The 24,094-nt window shown below is 36.2% G+C and overlaps 1 protein-coding gene across 1 annotated transcript in view; it reads right to left on the bottom strand.

The window, feature by feature from the left end:
• ORC5 (origin recognition complex, subunit 5) overlaps nucleotides 1-22,310 on the bottom strand; it is a 73,116-nt gene extending 50,806 nt beyond the window's left edge. Inside the window, exons 1-11 of the mRNA XM_009328336.1 lie at nucleotides 22,243-22,310; nucleotides 21,211-21,394; nucleotides 19,557-19,649; nucleotides 15,923-16,117; nucleotides 12,205-12,279; nucleotides 9,392-9,503; nucleotides 8,898-9,028; nucleotides 6,174-6,222; nucleotides 5,521-5,611; nucleotides 3,227-3,279; nucleotides 178-290 (exon numbers count right to left, since the gene is read on the bottom strand). Coding sequence (XP_009326611.1) covers nucleotides 178-290; nucleotides 3,227-3,279; nucleotides 5,521-5,611; nucleotides 6,174-6,222; nucleotides 8,898-9,028; nucleotides 9,392-9,503; nucleotides 12,205-12,279; nucleotides 15,923-16,117; nucleotides 19,557-19,649; nucleotides 21,211-21,321 — 1,023 coding nt within the window. The 5' untranslated portion in view covers nucleotides 21,322-21,394; nucleotides 22,243-22,310. The remainder of the gene's footprint in view (nucleotides 1-177; nucleotides 291-3,226; nucleotides 3,280-5,520; nucleotides 5,612-6,173; nucleotides 6,223-8,897; nucleotides 9,029-9,391; nucleotides 9,504-12,204; nucleotides 12,280-15,922; nucleotides 16,118-19,556; nucleotides 19,650-21,210; nucleotides 21,395-22,242) is intronic.
• Between the last annotated feature and the right edge of the window lie 1,784 nt (nucleotides 22,311-24,094).

Here is a 24,094-nt window from a genome sequence, read left to right as displayed (position 1 = left end):
TTAATAACAACTAAGTGATCCTTACCAATCACAATGTGATCTACAGAAAAACTTCTGACCAAATCAAATGAACCACACACAGAAACAGAGCTCAAAATGAATGGTTGAAGAGTTTTAAACTAGGAAATTCAGTATGCAGGAATCCAGTAAGCAGCACTAAGAAAAAAATCTCATTACCTTAAGAAAGAACCTCTTATCTGTCCTAACAGGATTGTAGGAGGCAAGGTAAGCAGCTATTAGAAGAAATTTGGAGTAATAAGGAAGTTCCATATGTGTATGTGCAGAAAGTCCTATAAAATAAACAAACAGTTTATGAGTCACCGAAACCCACTCTGAACATCCACAAACTTCAAGTTAGACTTGTTTGCATTCTTCTTCTTTTCCTTCTCTCCTGCTCTACTCCTGTAACAAAATTAGTATGGCTACTTTCTCAACCCCATTATCACCGATATAAAATCAGTGAAGGGCCAAGGAATGGCACAAAGATAAACAAAACTAACATTCTGAACTCTTTAGGGACTCATCTCAGAAACTGTTTTAGAAGCATCAGAGATTCATAAATCATTAAGGTGTGAGCTCCCTTAAAAAAATCCAGGCAACTTTCATTTAAGGTAATTTTCCTGGCAAACAGGGCAGATGAAGATGGCAAAGATTTTCTCCAAGACCCAACCTTCAGGCTGCTCCACGCTGTGCCAGACAGCTCAGCCAGGAACGGGGCTGGCATGGTGGAGAAAGAAGCAGTGCTGCACTTCTGAGAAACAGTTCAGCATCTCTCAATTTTTAGCCAGTGTTTTATTTCCTACAGAAAATGTTTTCAAAATTTTAAACTTGATCCAGTTGACCTAGCCTGCTACATGTATACTTTATTAAGCTTAAAGTCTCACACATTAAAACACACGAGAACTACAGTCTAGTGAGTATTTTCTTTCCCTCTTTTTACTTTTACTTTGTATTTTTTCCCTTTACATTCCCCTGCTCTTGTCACCATAGTTGCTTCTTTTACACAGCTTATGCGTATGAATAGGATGATCAAACCGCCTTACTTCATCAATTGTCTAACTATGGAGACCACTAAAGGGTCTCTCTTGTGCCTTCTTTGCTTACAGGTTTTCACTTTAACAGTTTCTTATTCTGCAAAGTACCTGTACCCTTATGCTTTAATCCATAAATATCAGCAAATAAAGATCAAGGAATTAAACATGTTTAAAAGTTAAAATTCAGAGACCCCAGTGTGATGAGAAGCATCCTAGATGATAGCTAGTAATAATTTCTTCTCATGTAGGCACAAAAGGACAGCAGTTTTAGTTTCATTTACAATCAAGAGACTGTTTTGAATTGCATGTTAATTAAAAAATGCAACACCAAGTAAACTCTTACATATAGACAATTTAGTTTAATACAGAAATATCTGTTTCTACTCTATTATTCTGTCCTGCCAATATTGCACCATGCACTGAACTATTTGCTTATTTACATCCATCCAGCAAAATTTATAATTGCTTTTTAAGCTTATGATTATCACATGCTGTTTACCAACAAGACAATTTTTCCTACTACATATACCTAAAAATCCTAGAAAATGCGTTTTAAATAAAGTCTCCCTTTTTGGGGTTGTCAGGTGCAAAAGTATTTCATGATCATCTGGGCATGGAAGGAGGGAGTTTATTAAGAGCACTTTGAATCAAACTGCTTTGGTCAACAATGTCGGAAAACTACTGATCATAAAGCAAATAAAGGAAACAGTCCGATGACTGCAATTATCTTAAGACAACTTTTAAGTAAGTGGCTATTTTACCTACTATCTAAAGAAGAAATTATTTGTTATGATAAATCATATGGAAAAAGTGTTCCCAAACTAGATAGATAGTTTTCTTCATAGTAGCTAGTACGGGGCTATGTTTTGGATTTGTGCTGAAAACAGTGTTGATAATACAGAGATGTTTTTGCTATTGCTGAGCAGTGCTTACACAGAGTCAAGGCCTTTTCTGCCTCGCACACCACCCCACCAGCGAGTAGGCTGGGGCTGCACAAGAAGTTGGGAGGGGACACAGCCAGGACAGCTGACCCCAACTGGCCAAAGGGATATTCCATACCATATGACGTCATGCTCAGCGTATAAAGCTGGGGGAAGAAGAAGGAAGGGGGGGACGTTTGGAGTGATGGCGTTTGTCCTCCCAAGTAACCATTACATGTGATGGAGCCCTGCGCTTTCCTGGAGATGGCTGAACACCTGCCTGCTGATGGGAAGCGTTGAATGAATTCCTTACTTTGCTTTGCTTGCGCGCGCAGCTTTTGCTTTACCTAGTAAACTGTCTTTATCTCAACCCACGAGTTTTCTCACTTTTACTCTTCTGATTCTCTCCCCCATCCCACTGTGGGGGGAGTGAGCGAGCGGCTGCATGGGGCTTAGTTGCCGGCTGGAGTTAAACCACAACAGTCAACAATGTCAAAAAATTACTGATCATAAAGCACATATAGGAAACGGTCTGATGACCGCAATTATCTTAAGACATTGTTTAAATAGGTGGCTATTTTAACTACTATCTAAAGAAGAAATTATTTGTCATGATAAATAATATGGAGAAAGCGTTCCCAAACTACGAACTGGTCAAAAGACCACGACCAGCTGACAGCACCAAGAAAATGTTTTCGTATTCCTTCCTAAATTCTAAATGAAGGCTGACAGATATATTGAGATTTGACTTTCAAGCCTGTCTAAAGTATAAAATCAACACAGCTGTAAGCCTCCAACAAAAGAACAGAAAGAATTCTTGCAATTCTGACATTTCTCTTTGCCAACAAATCAGGACACGGGACAGTTGTTTTGTTTAGAAATGTGCTAATCCAGTGTAATACACCAGGTATAATATTCCCTTCTCCCCACTCCGACAATTCTGCCAGCTGGCACACAGAGGTTTGACCATCAGGGGTCAGCCCATTCCTCATCCATTCTTACATAAGAAATACTGACCTAAAGAAATCTGCTTTTACCCATAAAGGACCTTAGGAAAGATTACTCCCAGGATATATGCTAGGGGAAAAAATAGTAACAATCCTTTGTAGAACACCTTCTCAAAAAAACATGATTATCCTTAACTGTAACTGAATGTTAATAGGTAGCCTCGTCTATATAATTTCATTCACATGTTCTCAGATAACAACCAAGTCAAACTGAAAAGTACACATTTCACATTACAAGCCCCTACAGAGTTACTGTATCCGATACCTTTCAACTGCCCAGGTTCTCCATCGTCATGCTGTAAGCGCTCCCACTGTGAGCTAAAAGACAGATAATGCAAATATATAAAGACGAAGTATTTATTACTCTTTTAGAGAAAACTACTTGCTTGGTATATGCATAATTTCATGACACCGGCTAGGATACAGTTAGTAAGAGAATAATTAAAAATACCACGTCTTACTACCTTGCACATAAGTTTCAATAATGTGCAGACTATGCATATTTAAAAAAATGCAGAAAGTAACATCATATTAAGGTGTAAAAGTGAGTACAAGCTAATTGTAAAATACCAATTTCTTTCCATCCAACTACCACCAATAAGCAAATATCAATAGCATTCTAAATTTCAAGAACAATGCAGAATTGGATAAAAAGTAAAAACACTGATAGCTTTGATTTTTTTTTAATCTGCTTAATAACACTTTATGCTAGTGAGAACAATACTATAATTATTTCTTCATAATGTAATTTTGAAGTCTACATAAAAAACACAGCAATATTCACTCTTCACTGAAAAACTCTGAAGACATCAAGATGGAACATTTTGCCAGTGAAAAATGTCAGCAAGTAGTTTGGTGTTTTCCTACACAATAGCAAATAATTTCCCTGAAGGAATGACGTTGTTAGAAATGTCATGGGTTTAGATCATTTTGTATACCACAAGTGGATAAAAAACCAGGTTTGTTAAAGATCTTTAAAAAACAAAACAAGCACTGGTGCTTTATGAACAGGGTTTATCAGCCGTAAGCCATAAAACTTACGAAAACACTTTAATGAGAGCTGATGTAATACTCAAGTTATAATGAATGATCAACCAAATTATCAATGAGCAAAGTTTTTATCCAATGTCTATTTTACAGGTAGGAAAAAAAAAGTTTCATTTTCATCTCAGTTCAGGTGGCACAACAGCCGATAGCATTCTATTCCTATAACTTACAACCTGAAGAAAAGCCCAGAGTAATTACAGCTCTGTGGCCAGAAAAAACTGATACGGTCATTTTAATTCCTCAAGCATTTACTGTTACACAGAGGTAAACCCTAGAACTATTATGCAGAAAGCTGAAATTTATAATAAAAAAACCCAGTAAAGTTCAAATTTATAATCCAAGAAAATGGTAAAGAGGGAAATCTAGTTATTTGGAAACAATTCATAAGCGATTTTATATCATAATCTTATATCACACCCTAATTAGAGTAGGCAATTACACAATATAAAAAGGAAGATCCTGAGTAGACTGTGTAATGAAGATCAATATTGACTATAAATACATATTTGAGGCAAATAGAATAATGCCTCACTGTACGGTGAAGTCTAGCTCATATGGAGTAAAATTAATTCTCTTTTTGAAGGAACGATCACTTTTCCAAAACATTTAGCAGATCTACACACCCAGGTTCAGTTACCAGAATACTCTATGGCCTCAGCAACATTCAAAGTAAAGAAATCATTATATTTGTATCAGGACAAAGAAATCAAACACTACTGAATTATCTCTCTTTACATGGCGTAACATCAGAATCACTCATCGTAAAGATGGAGAAGACATTAAATCTGAGCTGATTATTACCATTAAAAATGAACACCACCATCTTTTTTCTAGCAGTCTGGCAACTTAAGAAATAAACAAGGAATCTAAAACCATACAAAGAGAAACTCAGCCCGTTAGCAGGACACCAGCTCTTAATGCTGTCAAAAATGGTAATTCCATATAAGGAAAATTTTGCCCTTGGACAAGAAAATAAGGGGTCAGAAAGCACAGTAAATGAACAAACCTAGCTCTACTAAACAAAGCTAAGGAATGCAGATGTTCAAATTCTGTAACATCTCATAAGAATTTTGAGGCTTGCATGCATCCTTGGTACAGTGAGGATCTGCCAAGTCAACTTTGCAAGTGTATTTTAAACTGTGCCTGTATTCTGGTGATAGATTTCCATGCGTGGCAGTTTCATACATGACAGAAAATGTATCTATCTGCATGAGCATCAGTGAAAAAGAGAACGCAAACTGCTGCCACTGCTTTACTTAAATACCATTTAATACCAATACGCTACAAATACCATTTTGTTCAAAAATTTCCTCCTGAGATACCCTATTTCTAACATTATATGGCAAGAAAGAAACTTTCTTCCTAGAAAGAAAGATTCTAGAAAAAAGATTCTATCTAGCAAAAAAGAAACACTAGTCATAAAACGTAATTGAGAGAGTAAATATTTAAAGAGGAAGCTTGTTAAAAACAGCAACATCAACAAAACAAACAAGCCCTTGCCCCCCAAATTACCTGGATATTTCCCGGAGATAAACAGTCTGCATTGCCTTCTTCAAATGAGGTTCAATATTCTTCCAGAGTTTGCGGGTGTCACGTTCATTTGCTGCACCAAGCCAGAATCAACTCTGTTAAACATTTAACTCACACAATAGTAGAACTCTTATCTCTGACACCTGAACAGTCACAGGCATGACATAATAAGTCTAACACCCTGACTCTGAAATGCTGTATTAGGATCATGCATCACCATCATCCATTTGCAAGCACACGCTACCACGCAAGGCTGTTTCTCTGTGGTTTATTCTGAGATACTCTGGGACAGTTTGGCAGAACCTCTACTCTCATTTTCTCCTCTTAGCGTTGACAAAGAAATGACTTATCTCACTACTTTGCAGAAGTCCTGGTGGTTGAATGAGGAGAACGATTTATAGGGGAAAGCAAGTTTTCACAGTATTTCCATCTCATTTCCATAAAACACCACCACAAATGTCATCTACTGCTTCTGCTGCAAATGCTGCCTACTGGGAGCAACGGGTATAAGCAGTGCTGTTGTGACCAGAGAAATGGTCACAACACAATGAGGATCAAAGCAAAGTCCTCCACAAAACCCACAGGAGGGCACCTGCACTCTCATACACCTGCTCAAATTAAAAACAGAAGCTTACCTTCTCCTCTAACCACTGGTTCACAGTATTTAGAAAAATTGAGCACTGCCTACAGAAAGTAAAAAGTACAACATATTAAAAAGGTACTATATATTTGATCTAGCTACAGAATATAACAAGCAGCGTAATTCATTACTTTGCAAAACCAATGAATTATTTTTCAGTCAATAATTATGCTGCCTGCTTCCAAACATTATACTGTAAAACGTCACAACGTTTCCGTAGATTAAAATACAAACAGAAGTAATCTATGACAGGTTATTTGGTTTTGATCTCAGCAAAATCTGTTTACTGTACTCAGGGGTTGCATTTTTTTAAAATAACATAGTAATTAAACATCATAAATCCAATAAAAATGTTTTCATCAACTTTTTTTCCTCCCTTCATTTTCAGATAAAACTTTCCATTCCAGGAGCAGTTCAGCATGTTCAGAAGTAGGCCACACATACTTACACACACAAGCAGAAATTATTTAAAAAAACAAAAAACCTGTTAACACAGTCCATATTCAAACGAACTCATTTTACCTAAGGTAAGATTGAGAGATTTGTGACAAGGTTGTAATCTAGATTTTTTTCTAAAATGGTTAAATCAGTATCACACAGAATTTTGTAAAGTAACAACCCTCACATTTCATTCTCCTTTCATCCTACTGCACCTTATTAAATCTCTGTGCTAGCATACAGAACTCAATGCAATAATTTCCACATATAAATCTAACATAATTCCAGAATGCATTATTAATAATCATGCATAACAACATACACATAACATTTAGAGTCTATATTAGACACTATGGAGTTGTTCAGAAGCCTACAGACAGTTGCACGTGTCTATCATTACCTTCTACAGAAGAGACTTATCAAGCACAAAAAAAATTTAGGGTCCAGTTACGTAAATCTTTTCATAATGTTGGTATTTCCCATACACACAAACAGTACATCTAAAGCTAATGAAATTATTCTAATAAGCAGAGCAACTCAAGTACATGTCTAGAAGAACTGTGACCCTAGTTTCTATTTGTGTCTCCATCAGATTTCAGCAATCTCATTTAAATATAAATCCTGTATAGTTAACAGAGAAGTTCAGCTGAAGTTTAGCTATGTTTTCCTGATGGAAATACAGGTAGAACATTCAGATCATCTCACTAGCACTGATTTTTTCACTGGCCATAACCACTGATCACTTTAAACTTGTAAAATTTCCTTGTATGCAGTATAGTTATTTAAATAATAATCTGATGAGTTAATAATCATTACTGCTATTCAGCTTTTCTTATGCAAAAGTCACCATCAAGTAATTTTTATTTTTCTTCTGTTAGTTTGTTTGCTATTACATTCTTCAATTGATATATGGTTAAAACTCCTTTTTCCAAATATCTTCAATGTATTTTTGTTCCCTCAGGCATGACTATATTGCAGGAACTTTGACTTACCTATTTTATTCTTAATTCTAAAAGAAAAACAATGAAAACATTTATGTCAATCCTCACTCCTCTAGGCCTTTGAGTCAAATTAATATGCTATGTTTCTGTAAAACTGTGCAAAAGATCTGACTTGTAGCAGCTTGGTTACCTTAAAATCCTCTGTAGGAGGCAAATCAAGTGAAAATTTTACACTCCTAAATAATACAGGAAAATTTTTCAAATTTTAAGTTAAATTCCGCGTAAAGTTGAAGTATACAGAATGTTGGGTGGCAAGTTACGTTTAATAAACATAGGAAACAATAGAACTTGAGGCTGGACATGCTGAGACCGTGTAAATGCAGTTATTTCTTCAAATGTTGAAAGCAACTGTCTGGCTGGACTGCATAGTCCGGGAAACGAATACAACAGAAGGCTATTTACGGATTACAGAAGTCCACGCGAGCAAGAAGGTAGCAATAAGAGCAAAGCCATATAACAACATGTAAAAAGAACTTGAAGAGAAAAGAAGCACAGTGAGGCCTACCATTGCTTGAAAGAGTAAAATCGTAACTATTACTTCCTCTGACTGAATTGCAAACAAAAAACAAAAAAAATCATTAACCAAGTCTGTAACAGAGTTGTCCCTCAAAAACTGCTGCAGTTGCAGCAATTGCTTCTACTATACTTATCAGCAGGCATAAAAGGTTTCATCACATTTATCTCCTTATCCCAACAGGTGAAAAAAGGTAGCCTAGTCTTCTCGGTCACTCTCTGATATCGAGGATCAGCTTGAGCTCAAAAACCCCAACAGAAGTTCTAGGCCGGGTGAACCACATGCAGACTGGCATCTCATTAGTGCAGCTTTTGTTGCCTCTGACCAGAAAACTACATAGCAATGGAAACCCTTTACAGCCACCAAAACAGTTGCAACCTTTGTTATGGATTTTTAGGGAAACTGCATTTTGAGCTAACACATTATTAAGAGGGTAGATTCGGACTAGCTATAAGGAAGAAATTTTTTATGCTGAGGGTGGTGAGACACTGGCACAGGTTGCCCAGAGAGGTGGTGGATGCCCCATTCCTGGAAACATTCAAGGTCAGGTTGGACGAGGCTCTGAGCAACCTGATCTAGTTGAAGATGTCCCTGCTCATTGCAGGGGGGTTGGACTAGATGACCTTTAAAGGTCCCTTCCAACCCAAACTATTCTAAGCTCCTATGACTTTCTCTTTGTCCATATTCAACAATAAATCTAGACTTTCCGAGCTTACTTGGCAAAAAACACCCCATAATGAAACAACTCTAAAGGAGTTCATCTCACCAGATGCTGAAGTTCTTTCAGGTCCCTACAGACCATGTAGAAGACACCAAGCAGAATATTGATATATGCAGCATAGAAATCCGCAGAATATTCTGGGGGGTAATTCTGAGACAAGATCTTCTGCAGGTGTCCTGTTTAAACAAAAATAAGTTTTGCTTATTTAAAGCTAACTTAATAAAGTGACCACGTTTTGCAAGTTAAGTGGAAAAACAAACTATAATCATTACTAAAAAACCCCAAATCCACCAAAAACTACTACTGATTAAAAGAACTAGCAAATATAATGGAACCAAAATGTTACTTTGAGATGTTCTGGCAAGTGGAAAAAGACAAGACTTTTAGACATTGTGGGAATATAGACTTTTACATTCTAGTAGCTATTACATATTCCAGATTCTGTAAAAGGCATACTGATAAACATGGAAAAAACATTTGGATGTTGTTTGACAAAGTATTATTCAATCCCCAGAAAGCAGATTAAAGAATTAGTTTACCTATGCTGTAATCGGGAAAATACAAGGTGAAGGGCTCAAAGCATCCAGTACTTGGACGGAACAGTTCCCATACTATTTCACTGAGCAGGACAACTGTCACATTTCTGTCAGTCTACACAGGGAAGGCGAGGCGGGGGGGGAGGGGGGGAGTGACAGATAAGCAGAGAAAGAAAAAAATAACACCGCATGTTACAATATCAGTGAGAAAAATTATTGTGACTTTTATGTTCTACAAAAATCATCAGATTTACAGTTTAATACAAATTACTAGCATAGTAATAAAGCTTCAGCTGGCCTAATCAAGAAGCTCATACATTTGCAGATTTTCATAATTACATGAGATTTCTCTGCATCCCTTGCCATTTCACTGACATGTAAGCTTGTTGGGGTGATAGAGCTCTGGTACTAGACAATACCAAGTAGATTCCATCCCTTATTCCCGAAATTAAAACAGCATTTTACTTTGGTAATTAAACTCAGACTTTCAGAACAAACAGGAAGAGTGAAAAAGCAAGAGAAAGCCCAGTGCTTTCTGAAACCAAGCTATCTAGTACTTTATTTTAAAGGTAAGCTGGTCTTTAAAAACAAACAAAAACCATCCCAAACAAAAACATAGTATTACTGTGTACTCTACCGACTGTTTTACTAGTTACCAACAATGGCTGTACATAGTAACATATTCTTTTTAACCAAGTTTTTATTGACAATATACTTGCCTTGAGTTTGATGTTTTGGTCAATAGATAACAAAACACTTCATATTAAAAAAAAAAATTTCCTTATTTTGGTCAGCCTTCTATATATCAGCTTTTTAATATGAAGCTGACTACCTGTGAAGATGATGCTTCAATCTTCCTTTTTGCAAGGTTTTTGCAATCATACTAAAAATTCTGCATAACAAAAGATGCTTTTAAGTATGGTTCTTCAAGAAAGACATTTCAAAACTACCTCAAGAAAATAAAAGGAAGTAACCTGATTGAATTGACAATGCTTAATATGAGCTGTGAACGACTTGAAAGAAAAGTTTAAATGCCATTCCCCTTCCCTGAAATTCAGGGAGAATCTTCTTTTATTTACTCTTCCCACTTCTTGCCAAAGTGGCACCCACCCATATTCTCTACTGTTTCTTCTTTCTCTATTTTTACGGAACTTTTTTTTTCTTTTAATGAGAAAGCATCTTTCTGTAGATTTCTTTCCACTGTGTTCATCTCCCAGATTTCCTAGTATTTGCTGAGAAAAGTACTAAGGTATTTTCAGTTCAATTCCTGACAGACCTTCCAATATGAAAAACTTTAGTTCCCACCATAACCCTCACAGAAATCAAGCATCCTATGACCCATTCTTCACCAACGATCCCCCAGTCCCATGAAATCTTTCACCCCAATGAAGTTTCTTATCTCCTTTCACTCCAGGAATGGAAGTGATGCAGTAGATTTGTTCCTACAACATTCCTGTGCAACATCAGCTGCACAACAGTTTTACAAAGCCTCAGTTCAGAATCCAGATTTTAAGCAACTGGAATCTCAGCATTCAGGAAAGCTGACAGACTTATTAGGAAGTTACTTTTGAATTTGAGGGTGTTTCTCTAGCATATTTAAGTCTAAGAGGCCTATGGTGGTTTTTTTTTTGGTCCCTGAACAGCAATCATAAACTTAAGTTTTCCTCCTTTCTCTCCGTCAGACAGGTTGTTTCTGTTTCAGGGGCAGCAAAATCCAGAACATGGGCAGAACAGACAAAAAGAGCCAGAAAATGCACCAGCTGTCAGGATTAAGAACACAGCTGTGAATCAGTCTTCATTCAGTAAATAGAGAAATCAATGTCACCAGAAGATTAAGAGTACCACACAGAAGTCTTGAGATAACAAGTATAACTTCAGCTATTTAGATGTTCAGACAGTTCAAAGTACCACCATCTTCTGGTTTTGTCTTCAGTTCCTTTTCAGAGAATACACCATTCTTCCTTATTCCAAGGCATAAGCTTTGATACTTCAGAAGTGAGAGGGGAAAAGATACAGTGGTTTACTCCAATCAGAAACATACTGTAGCACAATTCCAGTAGAAGTGTAAAAACTCTCTGCCATCATAAAGCACATTTGCAGCTGCCAAGCTGTGCAGCTCCAGTCACAATTAAATAGCTGGTGGTCTACTGACCATCCTCAAGCCAGCCACCATGCAATGTTCTGAAGTTTCACATGGGAGAAAGTTGAGGAAAGCAAATGTTTCCTGAGTTGCAAATTCACGCTTCTGATGCCGAATTCACTCAATGTGGTTGGGCTCTCTTGCATCAGCAGCTGACTCAGCAGCAGACTTTGGATTCCAACACAAACATCCGACTAAAAGGGGTTTTATTTATTTATTTGTACCAAGCTATGTTGAGCTATGTTGAAGCTTCTCCTCATATAGTCTGCCTGAGATTTTTTTTTCTGCAATTATTACAAAACTTTAAATGAAGAGTAGAAAAATTTCACATTCTTCTTAAAAACAAGAATATTCTAGAAAAGACATCTATGTATCTGACACCAGCCTCCAAAGAATCTACAACAGATCAGATCTCATAAAACAAGATACTATTAAACAGAATTTAAAAAAAAAAAAAGAATGTAAGAAAAACCTGCCAATGTTTAAATTCTGGTTTGGTTTCTAGTTTTGACGACTGCCAGTTGATTATTGGGGGGCGGGGGAGGATTAATTTTGCAACTTTTCCCATCTAAAGAATCACTCATCTTGATCTGTGAGCCTAGACAGACAGATAAGATACCACATGTTCAGTTACTTTCAATATGCAGGACATTATTTTTTTTCCCCACACACTTACCAACTCTTGAAGCCTAAGAAACCCTGGCAGGATGTTTACTTCCATTTCCCTCAGCTGCTCTGCTCTATCCAGTACCTTTTAACAAAACAATGATCTTATTACATAAACAATGTCAACTTCCATTCTCACATGGACTTAAAATTAATTCTTAGATGCTGGAAACTCATTTCACCAATGGCTCTTAGACAGCAGAAACCACCTAAGTATCAAGACTCCTTAAACAAGCAACATCAGAGAGATTATTGCTTCAGGTGTGCTTCCAGGAAGCCCAAGCAGCTCTGCCATCTAAAAAAAGATACAATCCCCAGGCAAGCAACATTCTCATGCCTTATGGCAGTAAGAATTAAAACATAAGTATACTAGTCAAGAATATCACTAACAGAGCCATGATATCATTAACAACCACTGAAACCTCAATTTTTGTCCAAAATTATTCTTGTATTTAAAAATTATGTGTAGTACTGTAGCACTATATCAACACGCCTACTGTAGGAGAGCTATCTTTTCCCACTATGAAATTATTTTTCAGAACCAAGTAAGAGCTGGTATTTTCAAAAAGTTAGCTGTCATCTGGAATTCACACAACTGAATTTTGAAAGAAACTTTTCTTGCCATAATGCACAGCCTAGAAATTTACAGGATTTATTGTATTGTATTCAAACCTCACATAGCAGTAACAGATACGTAGCATATGTACTGCTTAAACAGGAAACACTTTATCTAAACAACTACCATTTTGGAGCCTAGAGAAAAAAAATAAGGAGCATGAAAACATGCATGGTTATCCTTTGACAAAAAAAATTCATATTCCCAGGACACTTAAAATCTTAACACGAATGAAAAAAGAGAATAGAAACACATTTCTTTTGTGTTCTATTTATTACTCACAATATAAATCTAAATTCTGAAGTTCATTACTTCTTTTGAATTACTGCTGTTGAAAGAGAAACTACAGGTCCCTAGAAAATTGTATTTTTCTGTTCTTTTACATTTCCTCCCCACACCAAAATATGAAGACATCTATCATTTCTGTTGTCCACAGTAAGAAAGAGAATTTTATGTGGACAACCAAGGAACATTTTATGAAAACGGTATTTCAAAATCACACCGTACAGGAAAAAAAAAAATAATGAAAGAGCAGTATCTCTGCAATAATAGCTCACACTTCTTGGGAATTTATTTAAAACTACAATACACCATATGATTTTATATTGACATCTGCATTCGGTTCATATAATAAACAATTTCAGGAGTGAAGACCGCTTTACGTTACTGACCACACAGAGGCTACATATTTTTACTAATAAAATACTGCTTATTGGACCCAGTGACATGCAGCTACCGAACACAAAGCTTTAAGGTTTTGACCTAAGTGGATCTTACTTTCTAGTTAAGTGGGAAACAAACTAGAGTTTCTACTTACAGCAGATAAAATATACTGTGACCCTAGCTTGTGGAATATGTCAAGTGATTCACAGAAACAGCCTACCCACAGGCCTATAAAACCACCCCTTATTCTTTAGTTTTAATATAGATCTGTCACACTTCAGCTTTTTTAAAAAAACATACATTTTAGAACTGTCTGCTGACTTACATTAAAAACAGCAGCTTGTTACTTCTGTAAGTGCTAAATATTGTAAATGTACAAATGACTACAAGTTGTATCTGCTTCAATTTTTCAGGCAGTTAAAATGAATAAATTCATTTTTCATAAGTAATCACAAGCATTCAGCTCCCATGCTTGGGTTAAGAGAAACATTTAGACTCCTTTGCTTGAAAGTAAACATTTATCTTAATTTGCTATGAGTTAATTGGGCTGAAATATTACATTATTTACCACCAAAATGAAATAGAATAAATTAGCATTGCCAGTTTATGCTACCAGCATGCTGGTCTTCCATCAGTCTCAATTTAAACCATTCTACAATAAATCCAGACGACACAGGTTAATATACATGAATTGATATCCCCCATTCCTGTCTGTTCCCACGCAGAACAGAACTGAAATACTAATTTAATACTTAATTCTTCTGATTCAGCAACTATTTACGCGATAGAATTGAACCTTTCTAGATATTTAATGGTTTGCTTTCTATAACTGTTTTTCAAGAACTTTCTAATTTTCTGATACTAGTTGTCATATAACACATGAAGCATTCTTTACTGATGTAGAACAGGTTTTTAATCCAAATATTAATCTGAAAGTAAAATTTCACTGTATAAAGTATTTTGTGAAATTCCCTAAAGGTTATTTTAGTGCTAAATTTTGTTCTTACGGAATTGTTGAAGGATGCCATTGCCACTTTTGTGCTGGTAAATTAAAATGAATTATCTATATATAACTTCTTATCTATTGTAAGTACCAGTGCATTTTTCTTCATTCAATTTTTAAGCATGTCAAATTTATTAACCTCATGAGCTGCAGGAAACTATGAGATAGTACTGTTTCCACTAAACGTACTATGAAGTTATTTAGCTCAGCAGTTAAGTATTTTTAAATAGAAATAAAACTTATTTAACTATAACCTGTGAAACAGAATGAAGACTGTTCAGTGTAATTGTTAATTTCTTGTTTGACTGCAAAAAAACCAAAGCAGTATGCCCACTGATTGCTATGAGAAACATGCAGAGGGTCATTAAGCTTTCAATCTTGAACCATTTCCATGTTTCCTTAAATAGTCAATTTCACCTCTTTTAAAAAAATCCTTAATTCCTACTGCTGCGCTGAAATTTCAGTCCACATCTTTTGTAGTCCACAATGCATATATAGTTACACATCAATAATACTATGGCTTTCATATTTTTAAGATAATAGATTTTGTTCAACCAAATGAGAGCTAGGAAAAAAAGTAGTTTTGAGGAGTCTTTCTTCAGACCTCTTGTATGCCTGAAATTTGTTTCTATGTTCATCTCTCGGCACGATAAATGCTGTTACAGATGCCTGCAAATTTTGACTCTTTATGCAGTTAAGATTATCACAGGGGAAAAAAAAAAACAAAACAACCAAACCCTAGTGTTCTAGTACTACATTGATTCAATCATTTCTGGGATCTAAATTCTGATTATTTTTCCTGTGGTCTGCCTGTTTATTCCACTTGAGTGTATCATCAAATTTTTCATTGCAGTCTTTTTTTCCATCTTAATTTTAAAACTACAGTTCTTGTCTCTGAGGGCCACAAGTGTAGTTGAAGATGTAAGATCTCAACAGCACTTTTACAGAGGAAATTATGCATTTTAGCTCCTTAATACAACTTCTAACCTGAACCTATTCTAGCCAACCAATTCTTGTCATTTGCGTGCTCCATAACTCGCTTCTGCCCTGCTTCCCACCTTTGCTTTCTCATTTGTGAGGCTATCTTCACAAGGAAACAGATAATCATGACTTACTAACTATAAAACAAATACAGGCTCTCTATATTTAAGGATTTTGTAATACTATTACATACCCAATTTAAATATGCAGTATAATTTATGTTATTAGTTATGCTATACAGTTTTTGTGTAGAAAAAGTTCTAAAATCAGGAAAAATACAGAACCTCATCTAAAGCCAATAAACCAACTGAAAGAATCTAACCACTATCAACAGATTCTGACTGAGGTCCACAGAGAAATTTTGTGAAAACTGCTCTATAACGCACACATTTCACATATAAATTATCGATAACAATTATTCACACCCTCTTAACAGAAATGAGACTGAAACATTAAATTACTTACAATGTATAATGTTTGATCTTCAAGCTCTCGACTCGCAACAGCTTGTTTAAACAGACGTACAAAGTCATTGAAAGTATCACAAGGCACGTGAGAATTCTGTTCTGTCTCAGAATAGCTTTGCAACTGGATGAGAATTTCTTCTAAAAGAAGTCGTGAAGTAAAGTATTCCACGCAGTTCACAAACACATGAGGAAGCTGAAGAGGATAAAAAAAAAGATACAACTTTATTTGGCTTTTTCAGTGTAAATACTCCAGAATCAGTTTTCTCTTCCAGATGAGACAATGAAAGAAACCACACCTTGCCAATATAGAGCAATATAGAATATAGAGCATAAACCAAAAAACCTTGCCAAAAAAGAATGATTACTTATGTACTTAGTCAAAATATATCACAAAGCGAAGAGATCTGATGAATCCTCATACGAAACACACAGTGTATCTTCCATGTTTAAAAATTGTGAGCAATACATAAAAAGAAAACCAAATAGCATTTAGTTAAAAAAAAGTTAGGCAATCATTAACACATTACAGTATTATAAAATAGTCCATTACAAATTACAGTGTCTAGATAACATGAACTTCTCAAACTTATATTACAAAGAAAGTAATCCCGGAGCACACTCCCCAAAATCACTCTGAATGTTTTTTGCATTTGCTGCATACAAATGATAAAGTGTAAGCTTCTATATCAGACACATGTAATCAGCCTGCTTGCGCTGAACGTTCTTTAGAAAACCAGATCTTTTCAGAGCAAAGAGCATGCGAAAAAAGCAGAGCATGAGATACATTTTATGGCAATCCATAAAATGTACTTGTAAGTACCAATTTAGTAATACTGAAAAGTTATGGTCATTTGTCTATAAATAGAAGACACTATAGACTACAAAATAGTACCAGTATTCAAACCTACATAAGGCAAAAAAGGTAGTTTTCTAGCAACTTTATTTTTAAGAAATAGATTATTTGCATACCTCCATACTCTCTGGTAAGGCATATGCTCTTTTTTACAGTGAACATTAAAACCTCTGGAAAACAGTAGTCATTGGGATACATATGCATTACTTGCAAAATTAAACTTCTGATACAGGAATGTGTGTGTCTATAACAACAACAAAAAAATCTAAGTACTTCATTCCAGTCTTTCTACTTAAAATACAATATATGGCACATGATTCAGCAGATGTGGGAAGTGTGGGTATATGCTGGCAATCCACATAATAAAAAGCTTTCTTATGATTTTGAAAGGGGCTACATCTCCAAAAGCACCTATTCAAAGTGCTGCACCTCCATAGCAGAAGGAAAACTGGGTGCCTCAGATGTGATTCACAACACCACATCATGTAGGAGACAGCTATACTGGGCAACAGGAAGTTCTGTAGAAACAGTTGCTGCTTAAATCCTACTCCTTTCCAGGGTCTGGCCACATCTTTGGATATGTTGCAAGTGGGTAGCACAGTGTTAGAAGCATTGCACAAACGGCTACTGCATGAAAGAGGATCATGACCACTGTCTTCCACCTTTCTCCCTCTTCAGAATCTTTAACGAAGGGGATTTTTGCATAAAACCCAGTCCTGCAGATATGTGATAAGTGCACTCTGGACAAGCCGAAAGTATCAGGGCTATGAGAACACAGAAGTGGAAATTTATGGTTTAGGCATGAAGTAGGCACCTGTCATTGGATTCAAATCCCTGAAGTACGTGACTGATAAAAACATAGGCATTAACAGGTTTAGATGGAAATTTCTGTGATTACACCCTTCAACTTAGGAAGACTTTAAAACACATTTTGGGAAAAATTAGAACAAGGAATAAAACTAGCATGAATATACATATTTGCTAACAGAAAAAGAAGGGCCACAAAAGTGGCAAGAACCTAGCGCTTAAAAGTCTTCTGCCAGCACTTACCAGAGAGTGACTGAAATGGACTTAAGGCCATACCTCTCTACATCATTCTTCAAGATAACTATTTTTGTAAGAAATATGCATTCAGCCACAATGACCCACTACTTTTATGTAGTTCAGATTCTCACATGGCGTTTAAAGAGTAGGTTTTTCTGCCTGCAGCCCTTGCAATTGAATTAAGTCCATTCATGACAAAGTTCCTACTTCAGGTTAGTAACATACAGCAGCTCCAGTATTAATCATCAAGGCTACAACTCATCCCCCAGTGGACAGCATTGAAGTAGTTTTCTTCCTTAACAACTGAGGGGAATAAAGTTTGTAGTCCCAGCTTCCTAGGAATGTAAGGCTCCAAATTCAAAATTGTACAATGAATTCTCAGTAGTTTCCACTTCACATATTCCAACACCACCTGTCTTATCAGTCCTCCTTGATCTACTTCCTACTTACTCCTACACTGTTTCCTAAGAGCAGGAATCCAAAGGAAGTTTATGTTAGATGGCGAAGCTGAAAAAGAACATACAGCCCTAACATTTCTGAAAGTGATGCTCATAGAGGAGGAAACAGCAACAGTACTGGCATGGGAGAATAAGAGCCATCCCACCAGCAAAAGACCTGGCAATGCCGAGCTTAGTAAACACACACACACCTGGAGAATTGATTTTATTATTACATTAGAAACTGTGAATGGCATCCTGTCTCGTAGGGTTTTTAACTTACGATGCGTATCAAGCTGTGTTTGGAGGATCTAGAATGAATTAAAGTGCACAAAATTCATATTTTCAAATAGGCTCTGAAAATATAATACTAAAAAGGGCTATCAGTACACTTTTCCCATTTAGAGCTGATTGATTAAGCAAAAGAATAATCATTTATTGTTCAGGAATTAAATCAATTGTTCCTATGCAACATTGCTCCAACATTTTAGAACTCCTGCATTGTTTCTTTTTCAAAGTTTCAGATTTTCCTGCTTCTATAAGAGGGCTGATTGGAACTAACCAAATTTACTCAACAAATACAACATTCACCTCGAGTCTGTAAAAACAACTATCAGTATCAAAGAATGGCAGTTGCCTGGTATTCAGCCAGTGATTTTCACCATTTCAGACTCACTTTTTTTTTTTCAGCAAACATGTATAGCTTGTATGTTTGCTATGAATGCTTTTAACAATTTTAATAAGTTAAAGCTTTTAGGCTGACATTTAAATAGATCATACACATCCAACTGAATTTAATTAAAATTAGTTTGTTAACACAAAACAAAACAAAATTCCACTACTGCAAATTCTTCTCACTGTTCTTCATATACTCTCTCACTCTTTTCAAATACAAGTAAAATTAGTTTAAAGGAGAATTACAGGAAGATTCAAAAAAGGTATAGTATAAGCGACTCTCAGATTGAACTGGAATTATCATAGGAGTACTTGTCACTAGAGTTATTTCAAGTTAAGGGAAGGGAACAAGCTGAACAAAATTTGCCTCCTTTTTTCTTTTTTTAAACTTTCTTAGAAAAGTTATTATGATTTATATTATATCTCAGTATGTACAACTTCATTTTATCCTAAGTGTGCTAGTGAGAAGAGCGATGTGTTCATCACACAGTAAGTGGAGGAGAAGAATCAAGAAGGCAGAAATGGCTGAGGGAACAAACCATTTTGAGAAAGTAGAAGCGAGTTTGAGGGACCATCTGTTACAAATAAATTCTGAATTCAATATCCATTGTGAACATTCTTACCTGTAAGGTGTTTAGAAGAGTTTGCATCACATAAGTCTTTCCACTAGATGTATGTCCATAGATAAAGATGGATGGAAAACTAAACTGCTGACGCTAGGGAGGGGGGAAAAAAAGTTATTGCTGTTTCAATTCTTCTTCTTTTTCATTCAACAGATAAAAGATTTATCAATGAAGTTCCCCTCCAAAGGAAAAGTTATCTTTTAAATTGAGGCATTAAATATAAAATATGCCAATTATTATGGAATCAACGTGACCAAGTTTTATGTTTCATCTTCACTGAAATGCTGGGAGGATAAGTCCCAAGAATCAAGTATCACATAAAGCCACCAGTGAAACTGCTATAACATGAGGATACATTTTTCATGGGAAAAACAAACCAAACAAAAAACCCCAAACCAACCAAACAACAAAAACACCCACAAAGAGAGAAAAGCAATGGGCTCTTAATTCAAATTAGTTAACTAACTGAAACAAAATCTTGGCAAGCACAAATGGCAAGCTTTACGTTGTTCTAACTTCTGCAGACACTGCAAACTGCTCTTCTTTCCATTAGCTTCAAACGGAAAAGTAGTAAATGGTTTGGTGGAGGAGATGGTAAAGAAGCTCGCTCTTCTCTCACAAGGCAGTATTTGATATAATACCTCTATGTATTTAATGGTACTGATGCTGTATATCTCATGGATTATTTTTTTTTTTAAGATGCAAGGAAAATAATAACTTGTTCTTTTTATTTCATTCTGAACAGGTATTTATTTTTGTGTTTTTCTCATTTCTAAGAATCTTGTACACTGACTTAAAAAACGAATACAAAAATAAATTTGACAAACACTTTTTATGAAAACTAGTAATATTCAATTAATCCAAGATGAAGGCACTCTTGTGCAAGATATGAGGATACTCTAACCTGCATATTTAACAAGAATTTAAGTATCTTTTTTTTTAAGAAGACTTGTTGCCACTATGCTTGTAATAAATACAGAAAACTTAAATGCTGTAATTTGATGTAATTATTATTATCTATAATTAAAGGCAGAACCAGAAACAGATACTAATTTCCATTTTGTTAACTGAATGTAAAGGAATACATCAACTGCTTTTAAGTTTGCAGATAAAAATCTCCATTACCTTTTACTACAGCTTTCCCAAGCAGTAACAGAATCAATTAACAAGCCAGTGATTTCCAAATCTTATGGCCAGCAACAGAACTACTAAGAATCAGACCAGTTTCATGTACTTAGAATTCAGGCACACAGATATTAACAGGTCAAAACTAAACAGAATTTCTACACTGCCATAGAAAAAAAAAATACCCCAGAACTTTAGACCAGGGAAGAAGACAGACTCACTTCCTGGTACTAACTGGCAAAGATGGAACAGAGTCATGGAGAAATCAGGCTTCAGAGACAGCAAGGCACAAATAGCTGTAAGTTTGTTTGGGTCCTTCCAGCTGCAGAACAGCTTTCAACCTTCAATCTTACTAGAATCTATCTGCCAAACACTAATGTTAAAGATAGGTAACAAAAAACAAACAACAAAGAGACAACCAAAGTATGTTCATAATGACATCACGAAAATGCCCTTAAATTTCTGCTCTCCCCTTTGAGACAGCAGAATGTCTTTGTTCTATTCAAATGTACAATATAAAAAGCACTACCTCTCCAAATATTGACAACAACATGGACACCTGGGATTCTCGACAAGGCACCAAACTTTCCAAGTGAAGCAGTGTAGCGGCTGGGTACGCTGGATGTTCGAGATTAGGCATTTTGATGTTACTGTAGTTAGTCCCCTAAACATGCATGTCCCATTTGAGGTGCAGAGACAAGAAATAAAGTGATCTGGAAAATAAAATGTTTTAATTATCATTTACTGTCATATACATAAAGGAGGAAAATGAACAGGAACTGACATAAAATCTAAACAGACATTGTAGCTCAGGATAATGGTGTAATTATAATAGACTTAAAAGACTTCATCAAAATCAAACTTTACTACGTAAGGCATTATACAGACATTTTCACACCAGACAGAATCCAAAAAAATCAAATAAAAAGGGAAAGGCATACCGGGTATGAGCAAAGCAATGTAACAAAGAATTGTCATAGTTTAGTTAACTGGAGAAATACATATTTAGTTCTGGTTTTATATACATTTAAAAGTAGCGAGGGAATAAAATGAGGGAAGTAGATTAGTCACAGATCATCACCTCCCTGGACAGCCAATAAACTAGGATTTATAAGTAACAGAGAAGAGGTAGGGCAGAAGGAAAGATGAGGATGACAAAATAATAGCTCTTCAGATGTTAACAGGAACACCTACCCCAACCTAAAAGCAGCAGAGGCATACGAAGAAAATCCAGCTGATGGTAAAGACTGGAAATACTCCTTAAAAATAATAGGAGCCCAAATCAGTTAGATAAAGCCATAATATTAATTACAGTCTACCTTTTAGACAAGGACTAGTCAAGGAAGACTGAGGGTCTTGATTGCCCAAACACTGGGAAGGCTGGATTTTAGTGACAGAATATGGAAAAACACCTCAGTCAAAGATACTACTTTGTCTGCAGCTTCTAAAACTGCTGGAAAGATGGTACATTTGTCTTCAGTGATAAGAACAACATGCAGAGAGAGAAATGAAGTAACCTCAAGAGCTGGATTCTGACTTTGTCAAATGTAACATAACTTACCAGCCAAAAAGAAAGTTTGGAAACTTAGGTAGCGCAATAAAGATATCTCATCAGCAGATAGAAATATCTGTAAGTTATCAAGACAAAGATAATAAACAAAGCACTCCAAACACATTTAAATATAAGTATTTACAGCCAAATATGTTATGCTGGGCATAAGTACAATGCCACATGAGAAAAGATTAGGTTAGCAGAAGGAGATCAGAAATAGCATGGGAAATGGAAAACAAACCGTTCTGAAGAAAAAAGCAATATTGGGTTGCACTGACAGGGGAGCTATTGGGCTACAAGGAGGTTCATAAATACAAATGTATTTATGGAAATACTCTATAACAGAGTTCGTTTTGGAACCAATCTCTATTAAGTACTTCCATAAATACATTTAAGGAAAGATTTTTTCCTTTTATTTTTACACTTTGCCTTCAGTGTTTTCTGAAGTAAAAATTGGGATTGTAGAATCATCAATAGAAAAACAAGTGGAATTAATGAGGAAAAAAAGGATAACACCGATAACAGAAGCAATGCCAGTATAATGAAATTCAGTACTTCAAATTACACATATTTGTAAGTAATCATATCACACCTAACAAGGACTACAGTAAGATATCAAGAAACTGTAAGTCTGAAGCAACTTGAAAAATAAACAAGTCAATCACACAGTAAGTATGAGAAATCAAAGTAATGCAGCTATGGAAAAAACAAGTGCATAATCATATGTATCAAGCAAATTATTTCCCATACAGACAGTCATCCAAATAGCCTTGGCCCATTTTATCAGATCAGCTTTGGATAGGTCTGCCCACCTCTCCACTGTACCTATTCAGATATCTATTCAAAATGGAATGAAGATACAAAAAACTGAATAGCTTGATTAAGGCTGCTGTCTAAAAATGAGCTAGGAATAAATATTAAGGATGAAAAGAAAAAAAATTAGACAGTAGCCTCCAAAACAGAGGACAAACAAGTAAAAGGCTGAAAAGTTCACGTGGATTTAAGAAAAAAAGACAGCTCTTCTGCTCCACTGACTACATGAGAACTGAGCTTGACTCAGTGTCCTAAACGCATCTAAAGCCATGAGGTACTTCAGCTTCTCCACCCTGCTGCCCAACTGCACTCCAAAAAAGCATGAATCACCTGTTCATCATATCGTACCTGCCAGTCCTGCTTGCTTCTCAAACACCCTAGCACATGTCAACTTACACTAAACACATTTAAGCCACTGGATGAAAACCTACATCCCTACTGACTGGTAGGTGTCTTAAATCTTCAATGGGGTCCCATCCTAGAGTTCACAAGAGAAAGGATGTTTAGAGCGACATGTTCACAGAACAATTCATTTAGATTAAATGGCAATGCTGACACAAGGACTAGCGTCAGCCAAAGCTACAACTCAAGATGTTCCTGACCTGGGAGGGTTGTACAGAAGTTGTACGTGTGACTCCAGCCAGACCAGGAGGGACAAAAAGCACTTACATTCCAGCTGAGTCCAGATAAAGATACCAAAAGCACAAGTTAGATGTAATGGCTGGATTTGATGATTTAGGAGGACTTCTCTCAATTCATTGGTCCTAAAATACCTACACTTGGCATGTCTTTCTACACTTTACCAGGGAAGCTGACAGAACTGAAGGGACTCACACCGTCGTGCTTCCCCTCAGGCCCTACAAGCACCCTCGCCCCACAAGGACACGCCGGCACAGGCGTGCCCTGGCTGAGGGGGAAGGACGACCCCCGGCCTCCCCAGCGCGGACGCGCACCGCGAAGCCCGGGCTAAGGGCTCCTTCGGCCACGTGTCCGAGAGGCTGAGGGTGGGCCTCGGCCCAGGGGGCAACTCTGACCCCGGCAGGCCCGG

Source organism: Pygoscelis adeliae, unplaced genomic scaffold (assembly GCF_000699105.1).
Source record: "Pygoscelis adeliae isolate BGI_AS28 unplaced genomic scaffold, ASM69910v1 Scaffold267, whole genome shotgun sequence".
Lineage (NCBI taxonomy): Eukaryota > Metazoa > Chordata > Aves > Sphenisciformes > Spheniscidae > Pygoscelis > Pygoscelis adeliae.
This window is presented reverse-complemented; position numbering and strand designations above follow the sequence as displayed.